Consider the following 20680-nt stretch of genomic DNA (forward strand, 5'->3'; position numbering starts at 1 on the left):
TCTATTGTTACATGACCAAATGAGATTAGTATAAACAATATTTTATTCAGAAGAAAAAAAAAATCATAAACATGTACTGTACCTGTAGAAAACTTACTTCAAAAGGAATAGTAGTAGCACATCCTAATTTTTACGGTGATATTGTTAACTGAGCCCGGAAATTTAGATACGATCCGGATAAACTTATCAATCCTTTAAATAAAATACTTCAATCTGTCGATACCTACATTTTGGTATTGCACTAGGTCATGTTTTTCTATGACTGTTAATGACGTCTTTACATTGAATCCATTTAATGTTGAACGTGTACTAATTGATACTATAGTCTTAGATACATGATTTTTTTTATTAGTTGGTATTGGCTTTGAACTAGCTGTCAAACACTGCTAGTTTTCTCAGATCTGCATGTACTTAGCGTCTTTCTTGTTGTTAGGGATGAGGGATGCATAAATACCCTACCACGTCGGTCTGTGTTTTTGTTTGATGTTTTTCTGCTTTGTATCGATCTGATGAGTTAAGCCTTTTTTAACTTATTTTTTTTTAGTTTGTTCTTATGTTGTGCTGTTACAACACTGTCCCAGGTTAGGGGAGGGTTGAGCGCTCACAAACATGTTTAATCCGGCCCCATTCTCTATGTGCCTGTACCAAGTCAGGAGCCTGTAGATCAGTGGTTGTCGTTGCATGGTACATGTCTGTCATATTTGTTTTTCGTAAATGGTTTCGTTATAAATTAGGCCGTTAGTTTTCTCAGTTGAATTGTTTCATATCTTTCATGTCGGGGCCTTTTAAAGCCGACTATACGGTATTAATTTTTCCCATTGTTGAAGGCCGTAACGGTTGCCTAAATTGCTTACATCCACTTTATGTGAACTTTGGTGGATAGTTGTCTCATTGGTAATCATAGCACATCTTATTTTTATTCAGCAATACACTACAAGGCCGATTGGAAAACAAATGAAAAGTCCCATATACAAATTCCTCTCCAAATGAACGAGATTCATCGACGAAATAGTTGTAAAAATTTAGAAATGTTAAACATACGTGCCAAGTTTAATTGGCTTTTTATTCATAGCAAGAAAACCTAGAGGTATTGAAAATTGTTGCAATTTATGATAATAAATGTTTTGAACTCAGAAAACTATCAATATAGTACAGATATGTTTATACGTATTATCCATTGAGAATATTTGCCTGTTAATATCATATATAACTGTTATGATTTTTTACTTATATGCGTATGGCTCTGGTCTAGCTGTGGTTTAAGAACTTAGAATTGAGATGATTATATTCATATTTATATATTATTATCAAAATTACTGTGTCAATTATCAAAATCATTGTAATAAATTTCAATGCTCTTCATGGGCCCTTTAATTGGAATAAAAAGATCTTATCTTATTTTATCTTATCTTATCTATTCTGTACTAACCATGAGCAACACGACCGGTGTCACTAGTGGAGCAGGATCTTCCGGGACACACGAAGTCGCCCCAGTTGTTTTGGTGGGGTCTTGTTGGTCAATTTTTAGTTTTCCATGTAATGTTTTGTGAACCTGTGTGTATGTTCGTCGTCTTTCGTTTCTTGCCATTTAATGTCCCCTTGTTATATACGGCCAGCCTCCGTTTTCAACTCAAGCTAAAATGTTTTTCTCTTAATTCCAAGAAAAAAAAAAGACTAATTAGATGTTACTGTTTTCATTGTTTAAACTTTTAATAACAAAAACTGCAGAGAATATTTTCTGTACAAAATGACTTTGTTATAAATTACAATTAATTTAGTTCAATTATACACTAATTTAGACATAGTGTTATTCAGTTGTTATACAATGTTGTTTAATATAATACACAATGTCAGAAATTGTAATAGTGTGTAATTTAATGATAAATATATAATAAGTACAAATCCTTGGTTAATTCAAGGACGTATATTAGATATGTTAGATATACGTCCTTGGTTAATTTTAAAGATAATATTGTTAAGCGAATAATTTATACTAGCTTGGCCTTCCAAAGGCGTGCTGTAAAATTCCTTTTACATTATGCCATTCAATTCATGTATTTACAAGCAAGTCACGTGACGATGCATATTGAATGATAAACATTAAATTGTCGGCAAGCTTTATACGCAGTGCGGCCTGAAATTTTCACGTAAGCGGTTGTGAGTAAGTAAGCTGGTGATATTTATGTTAAAATTCGTCCGGACAACACCCAAATTATGTCCAAACGGAAAATCTCGCCGCGAATTTTTAGAATTTTCTCCATAGTCGTGTGTTTTGACATTTGTAATGTAAAATTAATGGTAAAACGAAGAAAATATGTCAGTATGAAGACGAAGACATTGAGAACAAAGAAAGGTGAGTAAAATATGCTTATGATAATTTGTTTTTTTATAAGAAAACTGTTGAAAAGTGAATTATTCATGTTTGAAAGAAAATTTGATGTATTATAACAGCTTTGACTGGAGATTAAACTATATCATGGTGAAAAATATAGCAAAATTTTCCATTCCCTGTAGACAAAGTCAACATGGCGGCTTGTGACTTTGATCAAGGTCAAAATTTTGGTCTGGACCACTGTGTTCACAACATAGTCCTCTATGTTAGTCTAATCAAGCCCCTCAAATGCTTAACATATGTATTTAGGTGCTGAAATAATGTTTTTCTTGAAAAAGTTGCAATTCTTTTGTTAAAAGATTAAAAATATTGTTTAGGCAACTTAGAAATGTTATTTATTCCATTTCAAGTGTCAGTTTTGTGGCTTAGTAGCTTTCAAGTCTTGTTTTTTACAATTTTGGAACAACCAAATATGATGGTGAGGATTTATTTGAAGAGAATGAAGAATCCAGTCTAAAACGAGTATGGGACGCACAATTCAGAACTTGGTTTGATAACAGAAATGCAAAAAATTATGTACTTCATCAATTGGCAGGACTCCATATGTAGTTGAAGGGTACAATTGAGACTATTTACATAATTAAATCCAACATTCTTGACAGATCTTTATGATGCCATTTTTGACGAAAGTCTTAGATTTTTCACAATTTTATTAATCATGAAACTGTCAAATTAGGGAATGAATCCATTTTACCATACTTAAACTATTATTTAATTTTTCTGTATCAAGTAAGTAATAAGTATAGCTTATATGATAATTAATGGTACATAATGTGATGAAAGTGCTGATATTGTTGGAGAGAAGTGGCATCTTTCTACAGACAGTAAAAGGTACTGAACCGGAAAATATCTGAAGCTCGCAAGTTAAAACTGTCGCAAGTTCAAAACTTGTCCAACATCATTTCTTATTTTTTGTGCCAATTAAGTATTAAATCTCCCACTTTATATAATATATTGCTAAGCTGTTTGTTAGATTTAAAATAGTTGCACATAGTGGTGTATATTACTTCAAACTATTGGCAAATCTGGAGTTAGAAACATGTTCTTTAATATAGCCAACTTTCCCAATGGGCCAGACTTCATTTTGAACCCCTTCTTTTTTGTCTTTTACTTAATCTGCCAATAGAGGGAGTTCAAAATGAAGACGTTCTAAAGGTTGAGGAAGATCCTCCTAAATGGATAAAAAGCCCAAAATTAGGTATCAATTTACAAAGTTTAATTTTTCGATTTTTAATTTCATGATTTTTTGCTGCAGTGCACATGATGTTTTGAATGGCAACACATTCCCTGAAGGTGCTTTGACGGTTCATGGCCTTGTAAAAATCAAGTTTTGGTTACATTAACTTCCATTCTGTTCACATGACCTGAAATATGTTCTGATTTACCTGATACATGTAAATGTGCCATGAGAGTGCAGACAGTCATTATCGTGAAGAAGAAAATACTGTAAATGGATCCCAGTTTAAGGTGTTAGCTACAATGTATATACCCATAAATAAGAATTATTCCCAATTATAAGGATCTTGTCTAACCTGTTTGAATGAGTATTCATATTATACATGTGTATCAATTTATAGAACTGGTAAAATGAATGGGTAAAGAACATGTATATACTATGTACACTGCTGTAGTAAATAAGAAAACCTAATAAAAGATTGAGATTCAAAGAAAATATTTAATATGGAAAATTGTTAATGATGAGTGATGATGAATTGTTAGTGTCCAGGAACAAAAAAAGCACTATAACAGTCTACGATGTGTTTGAAATGTGACTATTAAAGTTGAGATTTTGCAGTGGCGGATCCAGGGGGTTCCAGGGGGTGGAACCCCCCTTTTTTTTTTGATAATCAATGCATTTGAATGGGGACATATAGTTGGAACCCCCCCTTTATCCTGGGTTAGGAACCCCCCTTTTATACATGGCTGGATCAGCCCCTGTTTTGTGTCAGGAGTCGATATAATCCCCTTAAAAATTCCTGGCTATTGGCCTATGTTACATACATTGTACATGTACCATGCCATGAAACAAAAAAATTGATGATAAAAATTTGTGAACTTTTTGATGTTTTAATAAACAGAAAAAATATATTGCCATTGGTATCCTTAATTCGTCTAAAAGAAGAAAATATTTTGTTGATAAAATCAGTAGCTTTTCAGATCTTCCTATGACCAACCAAAATAAATGTACATACTGTGTGTGTTACATGTGTATAAGGGTCACAAAGGGCCAATGGTGTATGTTTTTTTTGGCAACATAGTTTTAGGATCTCTCGATGCTTGGAAATTTGTCCTTTAAACAGACTGTCTTGTGGTTTACAAGAGTTATTTTTCCTAAAAAAGTTTCTTATGTTTGAAGTTCACTTTTTGAAAGTGCACACCAAAAAAATCAGTGATGAAATTTAGCATTATCCTCGCTATTTATTGAATACATCATTTGGATCTTCAGAATAATTGATTGTTTGCTTAACATCCAGTGGCTGTATTTAGGATTTGAAATTTCATTTGAAAATGAGGGTATACCCTCACAGATGATAATGTGAGGGTATACTGGATAAGGAGTATTAAGGACAGAAATAAGCTTTGCAAAAGGTCACTAATGCCCCCTCTAAGAGTTGTTCAAGGGTGGTCGTCTGTAATGTCTAAACCATCTTTAAATGTCATTTTTGGAGACTTCTTTTCTTGTTAAAAGTTACCAAGAAGCTCAAGCCACAATATTAGTTTATGGTAATCAGGCAGATCCAGCCAATTATAAAAGGGAGGTTCCAACCATATGTCCCCATTCAAAAGCATTGATCGTCAACAAAAAGGGGGGTTCCAATCATGTGTCCCCATTCAAAAGCATTGATTGTCCAAAAAAAAGGGGGTTCCAACCCCCAGACCCCCCCTGGATCTGCCACTGAGTTGATGTCCTAAATGTTTATAAATATAAAAATCTCAGATATCATGTGCCAATGAGACATCTATGCACCAGAGTTCCATTATAGGTTACTGCACAGCTTTCAATAATGAGAAAAGCCCATACCATATAGTCAGCTATAAAAGGTCCCAAAATAAAAATTGTGAAATGGGAAAACTAATTTATAACAATACAATATACACATATATCATGATTTCAGCTGATCTTGTCCAAGTAATGATAAAATAAGAATTCTTGATGCCATTTCTATGGAAAATCACTATATTGATTCTTTTAATATTTGTTTGCTGTAAAGTAAAAGTAGGTTGCTGTTTGACAATGGCAGTAACCAGTTTTGTCCATAAATGCTATGTACATGTAGTTCACTGTGACAAAGATATTGACTTGAGTTGTTTCAAAGCATCGTTTTTTTTTATGTAATGGAAAGTACCTAAAATAAGATGCCAAAGGTTTGTTTTGAAAACTGTGTAGTCTATTACAAAAACATAATTTGACTAACAGGTTTTACCTTGCATATTGTTGCTGTTGTCTAACATGTTTGTGGTGGTACATCTGTGTCTATCAAATGATGTCTAAATAAAGAAAATCTGCAATATGTGTCCCAGATGGTATGATACATCATTTCAGTCCCAAAAATTGTGTATGGTTTGTGTAGCTGCTAGCATTGTAAAATTGTAAGGCTTGAAAAAAATTGCATAATGCAGGTTTTGCACACAGTACCATTCCTGGAATACAGGTAAGTCAGTTTAATATATACTTTAAAACTAATTTTGTTTTATATTCTTATTTTTATCAATTTAAAAATGATGATTTTATGTTTTGTTGACAAATAAAACTTTTTAAAAATTGTTACACCACTTATTTTATTTGCCCAATATTTTTTATTTCTCCAATGACGTGTGGAATTCTTGATGGAATGTTTGTGTTCTATTCAACCTTTCTTCTACAGTTCATTATAATATTGATTGACAGTTTTATAATATTTGCTGGATATACTTTACTTTAATGCTTTATACTCAGTAGCAATATGTTTGATTAACTTGGCTTTCAGGGTCCGACTTTAATTATTTTCGTTTAGATATTTGGTCAGATCATAAACTAAAACTTCCAATATTTAAATTAGATATTAGATCAGTGCTGCACGTTGTATTTCAATTGGACAGGGATAATTTGGCAAAACCTTTTGTTCTGATCAGAGTCGATATTCGTTGGCAACCGGTAAAGGTCAACTAAAATATTGAAACATGATCATCCATTGCAAGTCTGTTCGAGTTACTCGGAATTGGGTCAGTGGCATTATTCTTGTAATGTCATTTAAATGTTTGTAGTGGGATGAGAATTTCGTATGCTGTTTATATGTTAGCTATTTGAAGCCCGTAGCCCAAATCTTGTTACTTAAAGGTCAAAAGGTTATGACCACGATATATTGCCGGGAGAAATTCTTGATATTATCTCGCATTTTTTCGATTGTCCGTGTTAGTATTTCATTCTCGTCTACCAATGTTTGCAAGCATCTAATTAAATGTGAAACATCGATTACCAAGGCTGTGTTGTGATTATTTGCAGTGGGTTAAAACAGAGACATTGTATTATATGTCTCTAGTTAAAAGTAATGAATCCGTTGAGATTTTGTAGAAATAATGGGACCCGTTAATATTTTGTTAACTCGTGAAATATTCTGGGCCTTCCATGATATTAATAATCAATTTGAAAAAAATATATATACAATGTCGACTACGGTTTTTTGAGATCATATTTGTTGAACGACATAGAAATTGATAGAAAAATACAGACCACACGATGTAGCAATTAATACCAACAGCAAGGAAGCAGAATATTTGTTCTTGGTCGTGGATGGTCACTGTTCTAATTGATTCAGTGATCTCTAAGGCCAAGGCAAACAAAGTGTTGTTGTTTATATGTTATGTTGAGGCAGTCGTTGGTACCAGAGAGAATACATGATTTTTATTGATTTTCTTCGGCATTTTGCGTTGGAATCGGTGACGTGATAATTTCTGAATAAGGTTGTCGATATACCAAATGTCCGACGTTGGAAAGTTGCCAATGATTATTATTGCACTTTCGTTAATTACATTTACTATGACGTAAAACTTTCAAATATTTTAAACAACCAGATGGCATCATCAACTCCAAATTATTTAATAGATAATACCACAATCATGTTTATCCGCGTCGGAAAATCGATGAAAACTTTGGTATCGGTTACTTGTGCTTTATATTTTTTCGTCTTGTAAACGTCTAGTAGATAAAAGATAATGAACTCGGTAACATACGTTAATCATATACACTAGAAAATCAAGAACGTGCAACATTTTATTTTATGAAACTCCATATTCTATGAAATAATCCACGATTATTCTAAATTTTACAAATATTAAAAATAATATAAATTCGTTTTGATTTTTTTTTAATACTGCCTTTTATCGTTGTTGCTCGATTTTAATGTAATTGGTGATCTATATGAATACATTTTAAAAATGTAATAGTAATCTTTGAATGTCTGATAATATGCATAGAACACGGCAGAATATTTCACATGTAAAATCACTTCGATTCTGTATTATTGTGATTACGGAATACGATAATCGATAAAAGCGAAAATATCAATAATTTCCGTATTCTGGTTGTCGGTTTGTTTGTTAATCGATTATTTGAAATTTCGATAAATACAAATTATACATACGCCGTCGGATTTACACCTAACTTATTAACGATAAAATATTTTTATTCACAAGTTGTTCGTTCTCGTACGATTTTTGTCGTTGACATGGTTGTTAGCTGATATGTGTTGACGCCTTTAATGATACAACGATCGGAGGATTTGATTACCGTACACGGAAGAGAATGGAGAGAAGAAAACGTTACTAGCTTTATTGTTAGAATCAGCAATTATACAATTATGGACACAAGGGAATGCTTCCAATTGTGAATGTTCACTGTTGAATTGTTACACGGTGAACTTCATGATTGTTGCAAAGCCCGCAAAATATTCAACGAGACTGTCATAAAATATGGACACGCATTAGAGGATTGATATTTTTAGAAACCAATTGTTGTAAGTATGATTAATCATCCGAAGCTTTAAGTTTTAAGGGAAGATAGGAGATTGTCTGTGGGAACAATTAATACTTTTTCCACCGAGAGCCTTTTTTCTTTTCCTAATTAAGTTTTAACAAAAACGTTTCCCATCTACTTGACATTGTCTAGATTTAAACAAAATTGTTAAAAGAAAATACTGTCATGTTTGATATGGACACCGACTATTGCACATAAATAACATTTCCATATTATCCAAGATGCTTCCTTTTAAATTTTAATAATTATTGTAGGTATACCCTTAACAAAAATACTTTAGTTATGTTAACACAAACACATTTCGATAGTCTCGTTGCTTTTCAAATTAATGATTGATATACAATGTTGAATGTATATTTTGATTCTTTATTGTTCAATTTTATAACCAACCAATTTAATGTCTATTTCATCAAGTTCTAGTTTTCCATAATTACACTTTCGGTGGCATCAGATGATAATGTTTTACAAAATTTTAGTGTTTGATGAGTTTAACCACTTGGTTTACAATGCATTAAACACATCTTGTGTTCATCAATGTTAACCAAAGCAAAAACGTTTTCTTGTCCTAAATGTTTCATAAACATCTGCAACGCAAAATTGCAATGGCTTGTTCTTACCCACAATTCTCTGTACGGGCACTCCGCGGGCGGCAGCCATATTGAATACGTCTGACGACACTGTATTTGGACTGGATCAGTGACATACAATATAAACACTTTAACTAGAAGTGCTTTGATTAATTGGAAGTTAAAAATATTTTTAAAACTTATTGTTTTAAAAAATCCACAAATTTGACTACAATCTATTCTTTATTTATTACTAACTATGATGTGTTTGGGCACATGTATGCAGAATACCAAATATGTTTAATGGTTACAAAGTGAACGCTGAAAATTTTACATTATTGCAAAATAGCATTGAGAATTATAGTCTTCGAGCTGGATTTTGTTAAAATATGTTCTTCCATTAACAAATGAACAGTGACGTGGTTATAGTCACGTGATCAGAAAGGAATTTTTACATGGTTGAAAGTCAGATCAGCTACGACTTCGTTCACATTGTTTATACACAATGAACACGTGAAATGGATAAGGTTGGTCACTGAATATTTTGATCAAAATTAATGTTTTAGATTATATTTATTGTGAATACTGCTCGTATATCTGTGTTGATTTAACTTGCTACAATCCACGATGCCGTCCTTGTAAATTTTCGCCGCCATCTTGGAGATATTTTGTCTTTGTTCGGGAGTTTGAATTTTTCTTGAACTTTTGCTCATTAGGAACTTATTTCAGATTGATTTGTTGATTAAAAGGTTTCAATGGTATATTTGGGATATCAAACTTGCTAAATAATGACTTTTATGAATTTTTATTGGATAACTGGACCAAAATTCACCGACTTCTAAAGTTTTCAAATGCAGTTCATATACTTGGCTTACACAGCAGGCAAAGCCTCAGAAGGAATATCTATACGAAATAAAGCTTGGACCAATGTAATTTCCTTCTAAATGTGTTCTATACACTTGTAACCTTCATTTACCCTTGAATTTTTCAATTTTTTTTGGGGACCCATTTTTGCAAATTTGACTTGTTTTTTGGACTTTGAAAAATTCTTGGGAATCTGGTAGTGTAAGCAGTATTTAGAATGCCTCACTTTAAAGCCACCAAGCTCTCCTACTTAGATTTTGTAATATTAATATGGGTTCTATTGTTTTAAATCACTGTCAACACCAAAAACCTTTTAACATTAACATTTTACAACAAAAAGGGGGCTGTTTTCATGCATTTTCAATGCTGGACATGCTCAAATGTAACTACTCTGTGTTTTCTTGGAATTTGAATAAGATAAACAAAATTGTACACCAGATAAAGAGACCCCTTGCCACTTAAATAAAGTAATTTCATGCAAATATAGTGTGCTCTTTTTTATTTAGATTGAGGACATTATTTACCTTTACCTTTTATAGTTCCAGAGCTGTCTTGCATTTATTTAATGCATCATACACACAAAGTTTATATTGAATCAGAAATTATCCAGTAAGGTTATCACAGTTGCACTTGAAACATACATGTATGGCAAAGCTTCCTCTTTCTTTTGGCCATGTTAATTCCCAACTAACAATTTGTTATTCCTATAAAAAAATTCTGTATTTTACATTGAGAAATAAACTGAATTTATTATTTCTCCATTATAAATATATACTCAACAACATGGCCATTGTAAAAAATTGTTGTCATATCTGAGGAAAATGTGCTGAAAATCCACATATACCGGTAACAAATAAATTGCCTGAAAAGTGCTCAAATAGATGGGATCACCATGATCTGGTTTATGATGGCATACCAGTATTACCAACGATGTCAATCTCCATGGTTAAACCAAGAGACCAGTTAGTCATATTTTTCAGTACTGACCAATTCTTAAAGGTCTGTGATTGAAAAATGTTTTTGAAATTAGTTCATGAATTTTTTATTTGTAAACATCAGACATAATTATCAGCACCCTTCAGACAAGACATAACATTTTTTTGGCCTATCCACCCTGCTCAGTGGCACCGTAATTTTCCTATTATGGCTTTGAGACGTGAGCAGACATTACCAGTGTCATTTCAATGTCCAAGCAGAAATTATCGTTGACATTTCAATGTATGAGGAGACGTAATCAAGCTTACTTTCGTCAAGTTTAAAACTGTCTAAGGGAGGGGTAAGAAACCAGAAACCAAAGGATAAATGTGAAACTTTTCTGCTGGTTGGCTATGCTCACCCTCCAAAAAGGTTCGCATTTTTGCTCACAGCTAATATTTAACAATATCCATGAGAAGAAAACCTGATAGTCTATACTTGTTGACACCTGCAGAGTTTTTACCAAATACATGTACTAAATACTAATCATCTACTTTATTATTAAAAAACTTTTCAGCAACGGCTATCAGTAATTTAGATCTTGAAATTAAACTTTCTATTCAACCTTTTCACAAGTCAATGCTGATAATTGCTATGCATGCAAGTGTCTCCTTGTTTTTGACAAGTACTAGATTTGATACTTTATAATTGACTTTTAAACTGTTGTCTTCCACATATTATTCTTAAATGTTTTAACAAACACTGGCATGAAATTTCATGCAATTCATGACTTGCCAGTTTTTAACCGGATTCACTTGTGTCTTGACATCTTGTATAAATGTTATCGGCCATTTGTTAAAAGTTGTTTATGTCATACAAATGTATTTACTTGGATTTACAAATAACTTGTTGTGAAGAGTTTCAGCATTAAGGTAGCTGTCAACCATACATGGTTCTTTTTCACTTAGGCTAGTTTATGAGTCATGGATGCAATGAAAATCTGTCTGGGCTCATCATTTTCTAAACTGGTGAGTCCAAAGAGGCATCCAGTGTTACTAAATTTCTACATAATATGCATATAAATTGAAAACTGGTTAAAGAAAGAAAATCTAATTGGAGCATGCTGTCCAATTCATCAAATATAATTTTGCAGCAGATTCCTAAACCAAAAAAGTCGGTCCTTATATTCCAATACTCTTAGATGGCTACATGGCTTATATGACTTTTCGGCTTTGACAGTCTTCAGAGGTCATCTTGATGGACATATAGATGGTGTCTGGTCAAAATAACATACAAAATGCTGATACATTATAACAAATCCATCAAATATGAGAATTTGGTTCAACTAGGTGAACATGAATTCGACAGCTTATGGCCCCTTAATGTACTCTCCAAGTAACTTGCATTTCATTGTGACCGGATATACATGTTCTTCATTAGTTTATTATGTAAAAAATATTCAGCCCAAGAATGCACTCATCTAGGAATTATGGAATAAATAACTCCTGACATATTGGTGATTTTATTTTTCTATTGTCCCTCCTCATATGAGTATATCCTTGTGTCACTGAGTTTATTGTCTCCTTCGAGTCGTGACGCAGGGAAAAGGGACAGTTTTAAATGGTAAAGATTTCCATCCGTCTGTCAGCTTCTGCAACAACTGAACAGAATGTCTACAGCTTGACAGTGATGACTTGTAATTACTTTTTAGATCTGTTGGACACCAACTTTCTGTTTTCTGATGCTTTGTGTAAGGAGTGTGGGTATGCAGGGTACAACCTCATTTTGTATATCTACTACTAAATTAGTAGAAATAAATATGTTGTCTCATCTTGATGCAATATATTTTATGATAAAAAATGAATAAGGTTTGTTTGCTGTCAACGTCCTACCGATGATTTTTGTTTTGACTGGAATGATTCAAGACAAAAATAAATAGAATTTTAACACTTCTATTCCAATTATGGTACCGGAATTGCATAATTGTTGTAAGTCTTGTATGCAAGCTTCTGTATGATTGCATGTTTGTCTCAAGTGGTCCCAGACTGGAAGGATTTACAAATAAAAAAGCATGCATGTTGTGTATAAATAATATTGATTGATGGAAACAAATGTGCTGAAATGAACTGACTGTTACTATGTGCATTAATGATTTCCTTAGTTAAATTAATTTAAGGAGGGCATATTGAAATATCCAAGCTATAAAACATCAATACATTATCTATTACCAGTATAAATGACATGATATGGATAGATATTGTACAACTGTTAGTAGAAGAAACAATTCATTTGGCAAGGTGGATAGTCATCAAAATTATCTCCTCCCAGGTGTTTTGATCCATATATTGATAAACCAATGTTGTTACTGGTAATTGTAAAACTGAAAAAATTCACTGACATTCTTGGTAAATATATTATTGTCTTGCCTTGATGGAATCAAAAAGCGAGACTTAGGTATGTTGTTTCCTCCGGCTGGGGTTGCTTCAACAAAATATTAGTTTGTGATAAGGTCAGTTTAAGAGGAACCACTAGTGATAGGTCAATGATATTTGGTATGTAGATACATTCGTATTTGCACATCTCATTTCCATGGAGATTATTCATCCCCACCCCCTCTGTCATGGTCTATTGACTTTGAAAGTTTTAATTACTTTACATGTATAAGTTTGTGATAAGGTCAGAATGAGTGGAATCACTAGTGGGAGGGTAATGATATTTGGTATGTAGATGCATTAGCATTGGCACATCTCATTTCCATGGAAAATTATTTGTCTCTGCTCCCTCAGTCATGGTCTATTGACTTTGAATGTTTTGTATAGTTTACATGTTAAGTTTGTGATTTGATCAGTTTTAGGGGAAACGCTTAATATTAAGTCAATGATATTTGTTATTCAGTTGTATTAACATTTGCAAGTCTCTTTTCCATGGTGATTACTTAGTATATGGCCCCACCACCTCAGCATGGTTCATTTACTTTGAAACTTTTACATTTTTTACAAATTAAAGTTTGTGTTTATGTTATTGTAAAGAGAACCATGATTTATTCAATGGCATTTGGTATGCAGTTTTATAAGCATCAGCATTTCTCATTTCCATTGGGTTATTTGGTCCTGCACCTGGTTCATTGACTTTGAATGTTTTGAATAGTTTACATGTTTAAATATTGTCATTTGGATTAAATATTTGCATTATATTATCAAATTACAAAAAGGTGAGACATATCACTGTGTCAACAATATATTCAGATTTGTTTTTAGTCCCCTACCGACGAAGTCGAAGGGGACTTTAGGTTTGCACTCCCTCTGTCTGTCTGTCCGTCCGTCAGTCCATCCGTCAGTCCTGCAAATAAGTTTTCCACACTTTTTTTTTTCGTGCTTGAAGATATTGATTTGATATTTGGTGTATTCTTTTATCATGACAAATTACAGATCAAGTTTGAATTTTGTTCCGGTCTGGTGATTTTGTGCAGAGTTATGGCCCTTGGACTTAGAAAGTTCTATCAAATTATCAGTTTTCCGCACTTTTTTGTCATGCTTGAAGATATTGATTTGATGATTGGTATATAGTTTTATCATGACAAGTTATAGATCAAGTTTGAATTTTGTTCCGGTCTAATGATTTTATGCAGAGTAAAAATGTATGGGTGGGAACTATGTATTTCCAGGCAATAATTACAGAATGCTTGTTGTTTTAAAAGTGCCAGTGTCTCAACAAGTATGAAATGATGATAGAAACCTCAGCTCGCAATTAAAAACTTGCTTTACTTTTACTTGATTACAGAATACCAACCAACAGAGTCACTGCAATGCTCATTATAAAACACTGTAAAAATGTGTTGGAGCAACCTTAAGCCTTCCACTTGAAACTCTCGTCATAGATAGCCCATTTCAGTAAATTGATACTATTAAAATGTGTTCGTCTTCATTTAGCACCTTTGCTTGTTTCAATCTGTCCATAATCCTGGCACATTATTGTTGCATCACTAGTCCCCTACTGACAAAGTCGAAGGGGACTTTTAGGTTTACACTCTGTCCTTCTGTCAGTCCGGCAAATCAGTTTTCCACACTTTTTTTCTTCATGCTTGAAGATATTGATTTGATATTTGGTATATTGTTTTATCATAACAAGTTACAGATCAAGGTCGAATTTTGTTCCGGTCAGATAATTTTGTGCAGAATTATAGTCCTTGGACTTAAAAAATTCACTCAAATATTCAGTTTTCCGCACTTTTTTTCCTCATTCTTGAAGATATTGATTTTATACTTGGTTCATTGTTTTATCATGACAAGTTACAGATCAAGTTCGAATTTTGTTCCGGTCTAATGATTTTTTGCAGAGTTATGGTCCTTGGACTTAGAAACTTCACTCAAATAATCAGTTTTCTGCACTTTTTTTCGTCATGCTTGAAGATATTGATTTGATAATTGGTATATAGTTTTATCATGACAAGTTACAGACCAAGTTTGAATTTCGTTTCCTTTTGATAATTTTTTGCAGAGTTATGGTCCTTGGACTTAGAAAAATCACTTAAATTATCAGTTTTCCGCACTTTTTATACGCCCGTTTACGGGACGTATTATGGTATATGTTGTCCGTCTGTCCGTCCGTCCGTCGTCAACATGTCGGACATTAATTCAAAAACTCTTTAACCAATATGCATGAAACTTTGGTGAATTGTTTATATCTATTGACGTGAGCTCCCTTTCGTTTTTTATAAATTTAGGATGTACTGTTTTCAAGTTTTGGGGTTTTATTCATTAAAAAAGGGGGGATTTTCCAGTTTTAGGACAATAACTCAAAAAAAATTTCACCAATTTGCAAGAAATTTTTGTGAATTATTGGTATCTATTGACGTGAGCTCCCTTTCATTTTTTATAAATTTCTGATTTACCGTTTCTGAGTTTTGGGGTTTTATTCATTAAAAAAGGGGGGATTTTCCAGTTTTCAAACATTAACTCAAAAGCAGTCGACATGAGCTCCCTTTTGATTTTTATAAATTTCAGACTATACGTTTCCGATTTATGGGGTTTTATTCATTACAAAAAAGGGGATTTTCCAGTTTTTGGACAATAACTCAAAAATGCTTTCAGCATTTTTTATGAACTTTGGTAAATTGTTTATATCTATTTTTGTAAGCTCCCTTTTGATTTTTATAAATTTTAGATTTTATGTTTCCGAGTTATAAGATTTTATTTGTTTATAGTCTGACAACAGATTTACTAAGTACATTGTGTATTACTCAACAGCACAGTGTATTGCACAACAGCAAGAAATCTTTTATATAACCAATTTCAAGTTCTTTGACTACATTTATTCAGAAACCTATAATATATCAAATATTTAATTACAATCCAAATTCAGACCTGTTTCAAGCTTGAATATTGTGTCCATTTTTGCCCCAACTGTTCAGAGTTGGACCTCTGCGGGCGTATCCAGCTGCGCTCAGCGAAGCAGTTTATTTTGTCATGCTTGAAGATATTGACTTGATATTTGTTGTATAGTTTACACCATGACAAGTTATATATCAAGTTAGCATTGTTCCATTACAATTTTTAACCGGTAGGGGACTATGTATTGCCATGCAATACTCTCAGAATGCTTGTTTTATTATAGTTTGAGCAAAATTTGTGCAAAGTTGCTCTCATGATACAGTGAAAGAAATTGGTCCATATTCCTCTTTACATAGAGCTCACCCCTTTTAATGGAGTTTGTCAATATGACTTGATTCATTGATATTCGTTGGATACCATTTTTTGTTGATTAGTGGGTTAAGGTCAATGTCAAATTGAAATGATCAATGAAGTACAAACTTTATTTTGGCTTGTAAGCAGACTTTGGCTAAACCATAAAAATAAATTTTCTTTAGAATTTTATTCTAATGTATGCAAATTTTTGCTTGTTTGGACGAAGTTCAAAACCAACTTATAGTAAAGATGCTTTACATATTTGCCCTAATGATATTGATTTGAAATTGCATAGGTATGAACTTCAATATTTTATGAATTGATGAGTCATTCTCAGTTGACCGACCTCTGTGAAAGAGTTCTCGATCTGGTAGACTTTAAACTCAAAGGTTAAAATGGTTAAAGAACTTCTGTGAAATGAGACCATAAAAAAACCTCCCATTTTAACCTATTATCCAAAAATAAGATATGACTTCTCCATTTACCCTCTTCTCTTCTTAATGGAACACAATATTTCAATTCACCAAATTTTTTTACTTCCATTTATCAGAACCTTAACTTGAGAACGACTTATCCAAATTTCATGAAACTTAACATAGTTGTTTCTTATGATGGTCAAACGATCTGTATACTTTTTGGTGAAAATAAGATTAAAACTTTTTGAGTTACGGGACTTAGTAACTAAAACAGGTGTGTGTTTTTTTATCACATGTCACGTCGTATCTCAAAAACAATTTATGATTATTGCTTTAAACTTTACACACTTCTTAGTTATATTTATCTTAAGATCTGTATACTTTTTGGTGATGATTCAAAATTTTATTTTAGAGATATTGAGTATTTTGTTAAAAAAGGGGGAGGGGTTTTTCACATGTTGCGCCGTATCTCAATAACAGTTTATGATTATTGCTTAAAACTTAACACACTTCTTAGTTATATTAATCTTAAGATCTGTATACTTTTTGGTGATGATTCAAAATTTTATTTTTGAGTTATTGAGTATTTTGTAAAAAAAAGGGGGTTTTCACATGTCACGCCGTATCTCAAAAACGATATATGATTATTGCTTAAACTTTTACACACTTCTTAGCTATATTAATCTAAAGATCTGTATACTTTTTGGTTTTGATTCAAAATTTTATTTTAGAGATATTGAGTTTTTTGTAAAAAAAAGGGGGTTTTCGCATGTCAGGCCGTATGTCAGAAACTATTTATGATTATTGCATAAAAATTTACACACAAGACGATGGGCATATCATGCACTCATAGCTCAGCTGTTTATTCAAGTTTGTTATCTGTGAGGCATTTAGATTATTTCAGAAAAAACACTTGTAACTGGCTCGCTTCTTTTACACTGACCTTTAAAAAATATATTAATGGCTTGTGGCAACTTTTCCAATATTTGGCCACTATGGAATTCATGTTTATAATGTACCTAACTATAGAGTATAAGTAGCTTTTTCTTAAAATAGGAAATTCTATGAGAATGGTCTGTTCAAATGGATATATAATCCAATTTGAATGAATTTTTGATAAAATGGTCTTCAAATAATTATCTATCAGAAATATAGCCAATGACCTGCTCAGTGTTGTTTTTGTCATTTAGATGATTTTACTTGGATTTACAAAGATTTTTGGGGGGTATATAGAAAATGCCCTGTCTGTCAGTGTCCAGCTTTGTGTCCTGTGCATAACTTTAGATAAACCTTGTCTGATTTGTGTCCTGTTTATAACTTTTGTACTATAGAACTTAGGTTGACCAAACTTGGTATGCAGATACATATTGGGATTATGGGGAAAAGGGGGAGAGGGGTCGTATATCAAAGTCCAGTCACACCTTGAATTTGACATTTGACCCTTATGATAGTAAAACATTGTCTGATTTGTGTTTGGTGCATAACTTTTGTACTGTAGCACGTTGATCGATTAAACTTTGTATGCATAAGCATCATACTGACCTTGACCTTTAATTTCTGAATATATAATAGAAAAACAAAGGATATGGGGTATCCATCCATGACACAAAATCAGTACATGCACAGCAAAAAAAAAAACACACAAAAAGCAAAGGAATAGCGCTTTTATTGCTGTTCTTCATCTTCACAGTGAGACCTTCAACACAGAGCAAAAATAAACTCTCACCTCAATGCAAGTTTAAGACGGCCCCAAGCACTGGCTTGAGCTGAATTCTTTGCAAAAATAAGTTGGAATAGATTTTGTAAGATGTTGCACCACCTAATCGGGCCCGGACAAAAAATAACATACTGGAAAGTAGTACATATTTAAAACAAAATAGTTCCTACGCACAGGTGTAAATCTTAAACTTTGTAGCATATATTTTAGTAATTAAGGTATCAGGTGAAAGGGGAAGGACTGGTGATCCTTGTAGAACACAAAATTTACTGATAATTTTGAATAATGCAAAAATGTATGAATGAATTCTAAAATTGAGGGCATATATAGCCTGTTTCTCAGATATGAAGTGCCTGGTTTGGTGTATCCAATATTCCGGTAACCAGTGCAGATGTATACGTAGGTGGACTGTTGCAAGGCTAAATTTCTGTCCCTATCCAATATACCCTCATTTTCCCATGGCAGTCCAAATTTCCTTGACCTTCATCCCTAACGGCCTCTGTTACAAGACCTGCCTATTGTATTTATTGTTAATTTGTTCTAGTCCTGAACATGCATGAAATATTTGCCATTGGATGTTAATCAACCTACAATCAATCTAACACACAAGAATGGATTATTTAAAATGAAAAGCTCAAAATTTCAAAAAGTCCTTGCCTCAATAATGATTTTCACAGTAGCAACTATAATGCATAAATGAGGGGTATTATTCATACTATGAGGACATCTCTTGGTTTAATTTGATGGATAAAAAAAGTTTGTCTTAAGAATAAAAAACGATTCCCCTACAAAAGACAAATGGCATGAATGGGAGGGTGTCTTAATGTTCATCTTCTTAAAGGGGCATAAGCTACAAAGATGACAAATATCAAAATATGATTTTTTTGTTTCAAACATTTATAAAAGCAGAATTGTGAAATATTATTTTGCTATTAGCAGTAGGTTTAGGTTCAATTTTTTCAAAACAAGCTAAAAAAGAAACATCGGATGTATTATTTACTAGCAAGTCAATAATTTTATGTTTTCATGCAAACTTCAATTTAACCCTCAATTGGGATTTAGTTATATTATTAAAAAGAAAACAAAGTCAACATTGAATTGTGAAATATGGCAGCCACCAGGAAGATCCCTTTTCTTAATTACCATTTACCAATTTTGCCCACAAAAAAAACATTCAAATACAGGTAAAACAATGATTTACATTTTTTTTTTAATCTATGACATGAAATCAAACAGACCTAAAAAAAATTGTCTTTTTACGATTGCACATGCTTGCCTATGTATTTATATTTATGTTTACATGAGGTCATATGACCTATGGAATTCTTTGGATATCATCATTTTGATGATTAATTAGATGGTGTCTATTCTAAAATGGACACAAAATGTTGATTCATTATAATGAGGCCATGCATTGTAAATTGTTTCTTTAGGACTTTTATGTAATGTGGATATACGTTTTAGTATGTTATAAATAAAATATGAGATTTTGAGTTGAATCTTTGTACATGAATTTGACAGCTAATGAACTAATTGGGAGTAAGCAGTAATTTTTAAAATAAGTCCTGAAAATAATGACTTAATTTATGGACCAAACATCGTCCTTTGAGTGTTCAAGTTGTAAATGTCATATATGGTTGCAAAATGACCAGCATTGCTGTCGATATTTTAAAAAGCCACAACATCTACCTAAAAAACAATCTCACAAAAAATTTAAATGAAAGATTCTAAAAAATCTTAAATTGAAGTCAAGTTCAAATGGACCTGAATATGTACTCCTAACACATCATGTCACATTTTTCAATCATTAAATACACCAAATATAGCTGAATCAACACTTATAGTATATACATACTTATCTAAGGAATTGATTCCATCATGAAAGCCTTACACCTACAATTAAAATTAGGTGTACTTGTATATCAGATGAACAATTTACTTCTTACAATTATTTTAAATATCTAATATAGTTGACCAATTATTTACAAGACTTAAACTAACCTTATCATTACCCAATCAACCATGAAATGCAGTGGAACGTTTTGAAATATTTCTGTATTTTTAGGTGTGTTTGGTCTTTGAGGGGTGGGGGAGGGGGGAACCCTTAACGAAT

At 32.5% G+C, this 20680-nt stretch overlaps 1 protein-coding gene across 2 annotated transcripts in view; it reads left to right on the top strand.

The window, feature by feature from the left end:
* Nucleotides 1-9055: 9055 nt before the first annotated feature.
* LOC127733012 (chromodomain-helicase-DNA-binding protein 1-like) overlaps nt 9056-20680 on the top strand; it is a 50473-nt gene continuing 38848 nt past the window's right edge. For both annotated transcript variants that reach the window (XM_052242259.1, XM_052242260.1), the window contains exon 1: nt 9056-9498. In XM_052242259.1, coding sequence (XP_052098219.1) covers nt 9490-9498 — 9 coding nt within the window. In that variant the 5' untranslated portion in view covers nt 9056-9489. The remainder of the gene's footprint in view (nt 9499-20680) is intronic.

Source organism: Mytilus californianus, unplaced genomic scaffold, assembly GCF_021869535.1.
Source record: "Mytilus californianus isolate M0D057914Y unplaced genomic scaffold, xbMytCali1.0.p SCAF_3, whole genome shotgun sequence".
NCBI lineage: Eukaryota > Metazoa > Mollusca > Bivalvia > Mytilida > Mytilidae > Mytilus > Mytilus californianus.